The 11,945-nt window shown below is 41.7% G+C and overlaps 1 protein-coding gene across 1 annotated transcript in view; it reads left to right on the forward strand.

Moving 5' to 3' along the window:
* Positions 1 to 11,085, forward strand: part of LOC144594041 (uncharacterized) — a 29,519-nt gene extending 18,434 nt beyond the window's left edge. The window contains exons 3-7 of the mRNA XM_078400209.1: positions 74 to 252; positions 1,624 to 1,796; positions 2,620 to 2,764; positions 6,706 to 6,845; positions 8,740 to 11,085. Coding sequence (XP_078256335.1) covers positions 74 to 252; positions 1,624 to 1,796; positions 2,620 to 2,764; positions 6,706 to 6,845; positions 8,740 to 9,822 — 1,720 coding nt within the window. The 3' untranslated portion in view covers positions 9,823 to 11,085. The remainder of the gene's footprint in view (positions 1 to 73; positions 253 to 1,623; positions 1,797 to 2,619; positions 2,765 to 6,705; positions 6,846 to 8,739) is intronic.
* Positions 11,086 to 11,945: the final 860 nt, after the last annotated feature.

Here is an 11,945-nt window from a genome sequence, read left to right on the forward strand (position 1 = left end):
CATACCTCCTTGGGGTTGACATTACAAATTCGGTATTTGCCAAGGTTATTAATTGTGTAATTTTCTTAATCAGGTATGGAGAAAAACATTGGAAGATCAAAACTGAGTGCCAGAATATCACAAAAACGTATTGTGATCTTTCAAATGAAACGGATTATTACAAAGAACATTACTACGCCAGGTTACGATCTGTTTCGGAAGCAGGCTTTTCAAATTGGATTAAAAGTGGAAGATTCAATCCAGAAATGGAAAGTAAGTACAATATTTTATATCTCTCCAGCCGAATGCAACTCATGGAAAACTGACATGAATTACACAAAAACAGCTTTGTATATGATTTGTATTGACTTTTAAATGATCCCCATCATATCTTAAGTTCTTTATCTTTAATGTTCCAATGCAATTGGAAACAAAGTTATTCATATTGATTTTAAGAGTCATTTCCTTGTGTGACTTGGCAGCATAGATAGTGACACCCAATTACTGATGCAGGCTTTTGATCATTTTGCTAAGGATTTGGTAGCGACAGAATAGCCCACAATAAATGCGCGACCAATATCAATGATAGTCCTCTGTAGAAATATCATGTCTAAAGCATGATATTAATTGTGTCCCAACATTTAAGAAACAGTTAGACAGGTGGGACTAATGCAGTTGCGACATGTTGGCCAGTGTGGGCAAGTTGGGCCGAAGGACCTGTTTCCACGCAGTATCACTCTGACTCTATAACATCAAAGGAAAACTCAGCATTACTGCTCGTAAACTGTATGTGAGTCTTTGGCAAGGAAGCACATTCTCTTTTTTAAGAGAACTTTGCTGGCTCAGCAAGTTTTTCTATTACTTTTAACATTTATTTCTTTTGAATTAATTTATTTATGGAAGAATCATCGGGTCATGAGCAGGGAAACGAGCCTTTGGAAACAGTTATCATCAACTGCACATCCTCGCCAATCCTACATTAATCCCAATTATGAACTTGGCAGGATGACTTGGAGATTAACTATCGTCATATCTTTTTACTTGCTTTAAATATAGTTTTACTTGCTTTAAATACAGTCAAGGAGTGCACAGAAAATAGGGAGAATAAAGCTAGATCTATACCTAATGGTTAATTCCTTTGACAATTTCTTGAAAAATTCATTTGTTTAGTTTGGTTTAGCGATACAGTGCGGAAACAGGCCCTTCGGCCCAATGAGTCCGTGCTGGCTGGCGATCCGTGCACATGCTTAACACTATCCTACACACTAGGGACAATGCACCTTTTTTTTTTAACCAAAGCCAATTAACCTACAAACCTGTACGTCTTTGGAGTGTGGGAGGAAACCGGAGCACCTGGAGAAAACACATGCAGATCACAGGGAGAAAGTTCAAACTCCATATAGAGAGCATCCATAGGCAGCAACTCTATCGCTGCGCCACCGTGCTGCACTTTAACAAACCCCCTGTTCTGAGAGTAAAACACAGACTTAACCCTAAAAATCTGTTTCACAAGTTGGAAAATAATTCAACGGGACTATTAATGGCAGATGTTTCTTCGGTTCTTATTTTGTGTACCTGTTACTGAGTTATGATTGAAATGGCAAATGTTGTGCACTTTGATTTTAATACTTGCTTATCTTTCAGCAATCTTCACTTCCCCAAAAGTAAAACTGGAAGCTGGGGTTTGTTCTATCTCAATCATTTTGACACCTCCCACAAAATGGCAGAACAATCTACTTCAATCTACTTCACTGACTAAAATTTTCCATGAATTAAAATTTGAAATCCTTGTCATCGACAGAAAGTCCAATAAATCGGTAAGAGAAAGTTTTATTTCGTATATTATCGTAATGGCATTATTCAATGGATCTGAATATTGATAAAGGCGATGTTAAACTCAGTTGACATTGAGGGATCAGTGGCAAAGTGCTAACTATGGAAAGCAGTCATTTTGTTCCACTCATTCACTAGTAGATGTTGATAATAATGTAGAATCATAATAGTCTGGCATAGGTTATACACAGTTCTAGTGCTTCACAGAGTTCTTTACAAGTAAATGCAAGAAAATAGTACAGGTCTTCCCTGGGTTACAGCATGGTTCAGCCTCAGAATAAAGGGAAATGAGGAGGAATTTCTTTAGCCAGATGGTGGTGGATCTATGAAATTCATTGCGACACACGGCTGTGGAGGTCAAGCCATTGGGTATTTTTAAAGCGGAGGTTGATTAGGAAGGGTGTCAATGGTTAGGCAAGAGAATGAGGTTGGGAGGGAAAAATAGATCAGTCATGATTGAATGGCAGAGTGGACTGGATGGGCCGAATGGCCTGATTCTGCTCCTGTCTTATGGTTTCAATCCTGACCACTGTTTGTAACACGAACAGTTTGCAAGGGAGAAATGCAGCCGTGGATCGAGTTCCCACATGGGGGAATATGCCTGCAGCAGCTCGCAAATCCATCCCGCCACTCTCCCAATCGTTTGTTCATATGTACGGGTGTTTGTAAGCTGGGGAGGATCTGTACACTCGGTTAAAACCTGAGTTAATCTACACTACGTTGTTTCAATGCCAAATCTGAAGAATTCAATTCCTGTAAGAAATATTTATTTAAAGTAAATAATTATTATACATTTGATGCTTTTAGTGCACTTACCTGGAAAATGGTGATTTTAAAAAGGTGGGCACATTGGAACATGATACCACTTACTGTGTAATTGTTCGGTCAGTGGAACATTCCTCTTTGAGAAGAAGTGACCCTTCTGAAATCCAATGCACAACAACAGCAAAAGGTGAGAATAGCATTTTAATGAGAAAAGATTGTAATATTACGTATTAAGCATAAGCCAAAACAATATGACCACCTGCCTAATATGCTGTTTGGTTCTCCGTGTGCAGCCCCATACGCACCAGGGTGTGATGCACTGTGTATTGTGACACATTCCTCCCGTGACCACCATTAAAATTTCTGTGACTTGTGCCACAGTAGACCTGTCGATTTGGACCAGCCTTTGTTGCCCTCGCGCTTCGATGAACCCTGTCGCCGGTTTGTGGTTTGTCTCTCCTCGGACCACTGTCGGTAGGTACTTGCCACTGCTGACCAGGAGCACACAAAAGCCTTGCCGTTTCAGAGATGCTCTGACTCAGTCGTCTGGCCAAACAATTTGGCCCTTGTCAAAGTCACTCAGGTCCTCACTCCCGCCCATTTCTGCATCCAACTCATCAACTTCAAGAACTGACTGTTCACTTGCTGCCTAATATATCCCACCCCTTGATAGGTGCCATTGTAACAAGATAATCAATGTTATTCGCTTTGCCTGTCAGTGGTCATAATGTTTTGGCTGATCGGTGTATGCAATACATATAGAGCTTTATTTGTCATTCAGTACCGAGGTACCGAACGAAATTACATTGCAGTCACACACAAAAAAAAGAACACAAGACACATGACCCCAACACAAACATCCATCACAGTGACTCCAAACACTCCCTCACTGTGATGGAGGCAACAAAACTTCCACTCTCTTCCCCACGCCCACGGACAGACAGCTCGTCCCCGACCGACCCGTACAGTCCCCGCAAGGGGATGGAAGTCCCCGCGGCAGAGCCGCACCGGGCGCTGAAAAGTCCCGCGACCGAGCCGGGCGATTGAAGGCCCCGCGGCCGAGCCGTACCGGGTGCTGAAACGTCCCATGACCGAGCCGGGCGATGGAAGGCCCCGCGGCCGAGCCGCACCTGGCGCTGAACCGTCCCGCGGCCGCGCTGGGCGATGTTAGGTCCCGCGGCCGAGCTGCACCAGCGGTGTAAAGTCCAGCGGCCGAGCCGCACCGGGCGATGGAAGGCCCCGCGGGCGATGGAAGGTCCGCGGCCGAGCCGCGTCCTGTGCCGTGAGGAAGAGACCTAAAAAGGAAAGGTTTCCCCCACCACCCCCCACCCCACCCCCCCACACCCCACCCCCCCACACATACACAGCCAAAAAACAAAAACAAAAACCATCCCAACACCGACACACAACAAAAAAAAGGAAAAAAGACGAACAGACTGCCAGCGAGCCGCAGCCGTTAGGCGCCGCCACACGTGTTCATAAAAATCACCGTGCAGAGGAACCAATGTAGACCATTATGCCGGGACATCCCATTAGCTCTTCTAACTATCTATCTTTGCCTGTTTCACTGTTTCCTTTTTAGATATTTCTTTGAAGGGAAATATTTGGCCTTTACATTAAACCATTCTGTATTCTGCAGAGAGTTCATAAGTTCTAGGAACAGAATTAAGCCATTCGGCCCATTAAGTCTACTCCGCCATTCAACCATGGCTGAACTATCATTCCCTCTCAACCCCATTCTCCTGCCTTTGCCCCATAACCCCTGACACCCTTACTAATCCAGAATCTGTCAATCTCCGTTTTTAAAATATCCATTGACGGCCTCCCCAGCAGTCTGTGGCAATGAATTCCACAGATTCACCACCCTCTGACTAAAGAAATTCCTCCTCATCTCCTTTCTAAAGGTACGTCATTTTATTCTGAGGCTATGACCTCTGGTCCTAGACTCTCCAACTAGTGGAACATCCTCCACTTTCACTCTATCCAGGCCTTTCATTATTCGGTACGTTTCAATGAAGTCCCCGCTCAACTAAACTCCAGCGAGCACAGGCGCAAACGTTCATCATACGTTGACAGAGTTGTGGATGTAGCCAAGTCCATCACACGGACCAGGCTCCCCACCATTGTCTCCATCTGCACTTCACTCTCTCTCAGAAAAGCAGCTGAGAGCTTGTCCCATGTCGGCCATTCCTTCCTCTGTCCGCTCCCCTCGGGCAAAAGAAGCAGAAGCTTGAAATCGCGCACCACCAGGCCCAGGGACAGCTTCTATTCCTCCATTTTCTGCCTTCTGAATAGTTCTCCCACAAGCTAGAGTACTGTCCAAATCTTCTCTACCCCATTGCAGACATTGAACTTTGTCTCAGAACTGTTGCACTGCAATGCCGAGAACTATATTCAGCACTCTGTATCTTTCCCTTCGCTCTGCCTGTTGGTCTGGAGTATGGCTTGATAGTATTCATGTGCAGTATTATCTGATTTGATTGGATTTGATTGGATGGCAACACTGCACCTCGGTCCATTTGATAATAATAATCCTAAATCTAATATTTCCCTGCATATACATTTTTTTCTAACTTTGCATTTGTCGTCCTTGCAATAATGCTGAGTCTTTGCTCTTTTGTTACTGCTTTATCAAATCTCCCCTTCAACATGAAGCATAATGAAAATCCTTAAATCACATCTTCATTTTATCCATTCCTGCACCAACCCCTATTCTTGGTATCATTCTAGTGAATCAGCACGATATCTTTTCCATTGGTCTGTGAAGCCTACCTTACTCCAACTATACATTGGACAAATAAATTGTTTATTGTTGTTAAATAAGTTCTGTACTTTTTTTTACAAACTTTTCTTTATCACCTCTGAATTTCTCCCTTCATGGATTTTCATAACTGTTAAAATTATACCATTTGGTGTAGGCATTGTTCATCAATCCTTTATCCTTCATAATGGTCATTATTATGTTTCTCTTCAGATAAAATCATATGTCATCAAATAACTAAAGAAATATTAAAAAATAGAATTTCTAAGTATGTTCCATGCTCATGGAGTGATATTCAATGCACTAGAATCACAAGAAACAGATCAAATGACTGCTTATAGACACAAAGTGCAGGAGTTACTCAGCGGGTTACACAGCATTTCCAAATAAAAAAGGATGGGTGGCATTTCTGGTCGGGACCCTTCTTCAGTGGTCCATCACATAGACCAGGCTCCCCACCATTGACTCCGTCTGCTTCTGAAGAAGGGTCCAACCTAAAACGCCACCCATCTATTTTCTCCAGAGATGCTGCCTGACCCACTGAATTACTCCAGAACTTTTGTGTCTGTCTTTTGGATATACCAACATCTACAGTTCCTTTCTACTCTAATAGTTGCTTTCTGGAACGCCTCAATCAGTTCACACACGCGGTTCTAAGTTTCCAGTCATCTGTTATTTTAATTCTCGCCTGAAACGTCAGTTCTTCATCTCACTAGTGCTGAGGCTATTCTGCCTGTTATCTTTTCCCTTTGTTCTAGTGAAAGTCAATGCAAGTGGAGGAACAGTAACTCGTCTTCTGATGAGACACATCAGGCTTGCAGACTTTTAACATTGAGCTCAAACATTTAGATAATATACATGGTCTTCTCATTTAAATTTTCAGTTAATCAGTTATTTATTTCTTCATCTATTTCATCTTCCATCGTCATCCCTTTTGTCATTTAATTTCTATTGTATTCCATTATCTTGCAACCTTGGAGACACAAGGAGCTGCAGATGCTGGAACCTTAAGCAAAACACAAAGTGCTGGAGGAACTCAGCGGATCAGGCAGCATCTCTGGAAGGAGTGGGCAGGTGACATTTTGGGTTCCTGTCTACTTGTCTGTCCTCTTCCTCCGCGGATGCTGCCTGACCCGCTGAGTTCCTTCAGCATGTTACATATTGCAAATCTTCCAATTGTTCAGCCTCTGATTGTCTCACTTCGGGGGGTTTTTAGGTTGTTTTATTTCATATTCCTCCACTTCTGATACAATGTCATTATTTCTAAATCATAAATCTATTCCTTTCACTAGATTTATACTGAACTTTTATACTTTTTACAAATTTAGTTGTACATTTTTCATTACCTATTCCTCTTTATTTGACAGATCCGGCAAAACAAATGGTTAAAATTATTCTGTTTGGATGTGTCCTGCCAGTCTTCACTTTAATGTTTTTCTTCGCTTTGGTGTGTTGTTTTATGTACAAATACGTGAATGCCAGAGATCAGAAGCAACCTATAAATCTGGTAAGGAATTTCTGATCGGTTATTTTTATTACTATGGACTAATGGGCCACAGTTTAAGAATAAGGGGTGGGCCATTTAGAACAGAGATGAAAAACTTTTTCAGTCAGAGAGTTGTGAATCTGTGGAATTCTCTGCCTCAGAGGGCAGTGGAGGCCAATTCTCTGAATACATTCAAGAGAGAGCTAGATAGAGCTCTTGAGGATAGCGGAGTCAGGGGTATGGGGAGAAAGCAGGAACGGGGTACTGATTGAGAATGATCAGCCATGATCACATTGAATGGCGGTGCTGGCTCGAAGGGCCGAATGGCCTACTCCTGCACCTATTGTCTATTGTCTATTGACTTGCAATGGAACTGTTGTGAGCCTTACAAAAGGAAGCCTATTTTAAACCAGTGCAGCAAAATAATTTGTTCACGGTAGATTCCACAGCATGGACAATAGTGCAAATATTTGCTCTTCGAACAGAGGAAGGTAATATGTTATTCACTTAAGAATAACAGTTTTGGACAAAGTAACGTGCAACAACTGTATATAATGTAATGGGTAAACTAGAATTGGACACATCCGGAGATTCTTTTTCCAAGATAGGTGGAAAATGTTTGAGTAGTGTGTGGATTTAAGTGAGGGGGGAAAAGGGCAAGAAAGTGGATTTAGAGAATAATAATAGGTTAGGTTATTCATCTTCAATGGCAAAATATACTAAATGATGAGGAACTAGTAAACATTGGCACGCAGAGAGATAATACTGGGTGTGGTGGGGCAGGAAGTTCAGGAAATTAACAGGTGTGGCAAACAAATTGGAAGATTGGTGGTATGTTGTGATTTATTATAAGCGAGCATACAAGAGTAAGAAAGTCTTGTTGCAATTTATATTGAGCTTTGAGACCTCACTTAAACTATTGTGTTCCTCACCATCTCTTGTGAATCCCTGGTCCTTGACTGATCGAAAATAGAGAAGGAGCATTTGGAAAGGAGCTGAGAACATATGAATCTTTTTACCGGCAGTGTACAAAAGCCCAAATGAAAACAGCAAAGAGAGAAGCACGCCACCTCCCAGACAAGGCACCGAGACATTCTGCCAGCTATTTTCAGTTGCTTCCTTCAATAACCTTCCTTAATAAGGGACGATTGCACAATGTCCCATTCCCATTAACAGTTGTTGAGTAAAAGAGATCTTCCAAGAGCAAGATAGCTTTCACATACGGCCTGATATGTGGCCAGGAACATGCGCACATATACACCAGGCAACGATCATCTCCAACAAGGGTGCGTTTAAGAGTTTAACCTTCTCCTCTTGATGTTCAATGGCGTTATCATCATTGAGCCCCCAATGTTAATATCCCTGGAGGTCACATGCACCCCAGACATAGATAGTGGTGACAGGAGCAGGTCTTACCAGTGCCCTGTACAACTGCAGAAGAACCTCTTTACTCCTATACTGAAATCCTCTCGTTATGAAGGCCAACATTCCATTAGCTTTCTTCACTGCCTGCTGTACCTGCACCCCAGTTGTCATCATGTGAAACAATATTTTAGGCCTTTGATTTTGGATGGCTATTATCTAAAATTTGGTTCATGCAGCAAATCTCGAATACATCTTTAAAAGCTGTTGCTCTAGAATTCCCTCTTAAGAATCTTAACTTAAAAGCCTCAATAGCTTGGAGGACACATTGGAAGTTCAAGTACAAAATACCTAGTTTCCCATAAAAATCCTCATCCATGGAAAACTGTGGGGAGCGGGTACCTTAATTTCTGAACTGGTACCAAGGTGAATGAAGTTTATGTGCAATAGATTGTGCCAGCTGTACATGTATGTGTGAATGATACTAACATATAAATGATTGAACATTAAATGGTTCGTTTGAAGCTAGTTAAATTTTATCTTTTCTTTTCAGCTGCAAAAGGATTGCCCATCAAATAAGACATTCATGTTTTTTGCACCTGAATCACTGACCATTAATGTTATGGTTCTGGAGAAGGGGGACCACAACGCATCATTGTATGGCTGTAAAGATGCTGACGATTGCAAGATCCCTTTAACATCCCAAGTTTGCAACATGTCTGCTACTGAATGGAAAGCTATCCCCCTGGCATTAGAAAATGAAAGAAATATATACAAATCTCAAAGTGTAGAAAATCCAGCAACAAAAAACCGTGTGCATAGCAAAGAGAGCGGTGTTCCAGTGGCTGGTCAGTCCAAACAAAATGATCCCTCAACTGAAAACGAAAAATTGAAAGAAATTCAACGTGGCGACGTTGCAACAGAGAACATCAGCCGCCCTCAGCAGTTGCAAAGCATCCAGCTGCCAAATGGGAATTGCAGTGAACCACTGCAATCGGGTTACCTATTGCAACTGCCGTCAGGGCCTCTGATCGATGAAGGAGCACAGTATCGTCCTGAGTATGGCTTTCTCGCAGTAGAGACCCGTCTGAACCCACAAAATGAACAACCACGCCTCTCACCAGACGGAAAGACCGATGATCTGCAGCAGACAAGTTACTTGTTGCAATCTGTTACGAATGATCCAAAGACGAGGACCACAGGGAGCCATGTTAACTGGGCTAAGGTTGGATCCAATGATGGTCAGCGTGAGGGAGCGTATCTGCCAAAAATGCCACTGCAACAAGAAGAAAGTAACTATACGTCGCAGCTTCAACCCGCCGGAAAGGCTCCAATGGATGGTGTTGATTGGTGTCCTCTTGTATTCGATAGCAAGATGCTGAATGAAAAACTATATGAAGGGATGGAGGAGGCAGATTTAGACTGGGATCTCAGTCGTGGTAGACTGAGCTTATCTGCATTGTGCATTAGGAGAGATTCAGAGGATCGTGACTCCTTGTCACAGACTATAGAACCGCAGCAAGATCTTCTATCCTCCGTATGTTCAAAGGCCTTTCCAGATGAATCTTTAGAAACTGAGGAAGAAGTTTATTTATCAAACTTCCAAGAACATTGGGGGCTGCATTTACAAAGATAGCAATCGGTGGTCTGTGTCTGCAAGAGTCATGTGTACTTTACGCAAAATGTGCCACCATTCTGCACTTCCTTTATGTTCACTTGTTGTAGATCATTCACTATTTTATGTCTCTTTAGCATAAAATCTAAACGTGATCGAAATTTGGTCAGCCGTTACCGATCTCCTTGATACACTGTCAAAAGGGGAACTTTGACTTTGGTATACAGATACTGAATCATCACCAAAGTAAGAGAAAGATAACCTTGGCAATATCAGGCAAAGTCCAAAGCAGAGCAGTGGAAGAAGCACTTCGGCACAGAGCAGTCGTGGAGCTCAAGGGAACCAGAAGAGCCCATAGAAGGAGATTGGGCAATACATCGTTACCAGTGCCAAGTTTGTGTGTAAATGTCTATATGTATGTATGTGTATGTATGTATGTATGTATATATATATATATGTGTGTGTGTGTGTGTGTGTGTGTGTGTGTGTGTGTGTGTATATATAAATAAAACATGATCCAAGGAAAGAGAATGAATTACTTCTGAAATAGGAAATAGGCCAGTACAAGAAAATAGTTTGATGCAATGGCTTGGCATATTATTGCTTCATCTGTTGGGTTTATATTCCAATCTAGGTTAAATTATTGGGATGAACTCGTTAGATCTTTATTCAGTATTAAGGTTTGGGCAGTGTCCATCTAACTCAATGCAGCATACACATCCGCAACACAATTTATCGTTATTTGAAAATGTCACTGAAAAAAGAACTTGTCAATCTAATATGTTTTTAAAAATAATTCAGAAATATTATTGGTAATGTGGACCAGAAATGAATCTGATTTTTGTTTAGTGGGTAAACTGGCATAAGGAGCTGACAGTTGAATCTTGTATTCAGCATTGTTGCCAATAATGTGTCCTCCTGACCTATTTGACACTTAAAGCAGAGTTTTCTGTAAATTCGCTTTGTCACTGCCTCACCTAAATGGAGTCGCACAGAACAGCAGATGCAGGAATCTTGAGCAAAACACAAAGTGCTGGAAAAGCTCAGTGGGTCAGACAGCATCTGTGGAGGGAATGGATAGACGACGTTTAAGGTCAGGGTTCTCTACACCTCCACCGGGAAACATTATGGTGGATATCATAGTTTCTTTTTTTTTAAACTTGAAAATTGATTATGCATTTTAAAACCTAGATAGATCAATATGATACAAAACTGGACACTGTCAGTAACCAAAGCATTTTTTTTTTAAAGCTGTTGAAAAATATGTTTGTATGTTCAGAATATTTCAGAGGTGTTATATTTTACAAAATTTGCATTTGATTCATTTGTAAATTCATTTATTAAAAAAATGACTGCAGTACTATTGTCTGTGTTAAATTTTAAACATTGTTCAATTTTTCACTTGGGTAGCAAAGCACTTCATGTTCAGTACAAACAACAGTTTGCATTGCACTGGCACAGCATGCTTCACTTAAAAGAACACCCCAGGATATTTCCTGTGGTGCAGAGACGTCCTAGATAGAATCAGGAAATATTGCAGATTAGAAATGAGTGTTCGTTTAGTTCAGTTATACAGCATGGAAACCGACCCTTCGGCCCACTAAGTCCACACCGATTGTCAATCACCCGTTCACACTAGTTCTATGTAATCCCACTTTGTCATCCATTCCATACACACTGGGGACAATTTTACAGAAGCCAATTAGCCTACAAACCTGCACGGATGTGAGAGGAAACCCACACGGTCACAGGGAGAATGAGTAATCCCTGGGATGGAGGGACTGTCATATGAGGAAAGATTGGAAAGACTAGGCTTGTATTCACTGGAGTTTAGAAGGATGAGAGGGGATCTTATAGAGACATATAAAATTATAAAAGGACTAGACAAGCTACATGCAGGAAAAATGTTCCCAATGTTGGGGGAGTCCAGAACCAGGGGACACAGTCTAAGAATAAAGGGGTGGCCATTTAAAACTGAGGTGAAAAGAAACTTTTTCACCCAGAGTTGTGAATTTGTGGAATTCTCTGCCACAGAAAGCAGTGGGGGCCAATTCACTGGTTGAATTTAAGAGAGAGTTTGATAGAATTCTAGGGGCTAGTGGAATCAGGGGATATGGGGAGAAGGCAGGCACAGGTTACTGATT

This window comes from Rhinoraja longicauda, chromosome 5 (assembly GCF_053455715.1).
Source record: "Rhinoraja longicauda isolate Sanriku21f chromosome 5, sRhiLon1.1, whole genome shotgun sequence".
In the NCBI taxonomy this organism is placed as follows: Eukaryota; Metazoa; Chordata; class Chondrichthyes; order Rajiformes; family Arhynchobatidae; genus Rhinoraja; species Rhinoraja longicauda.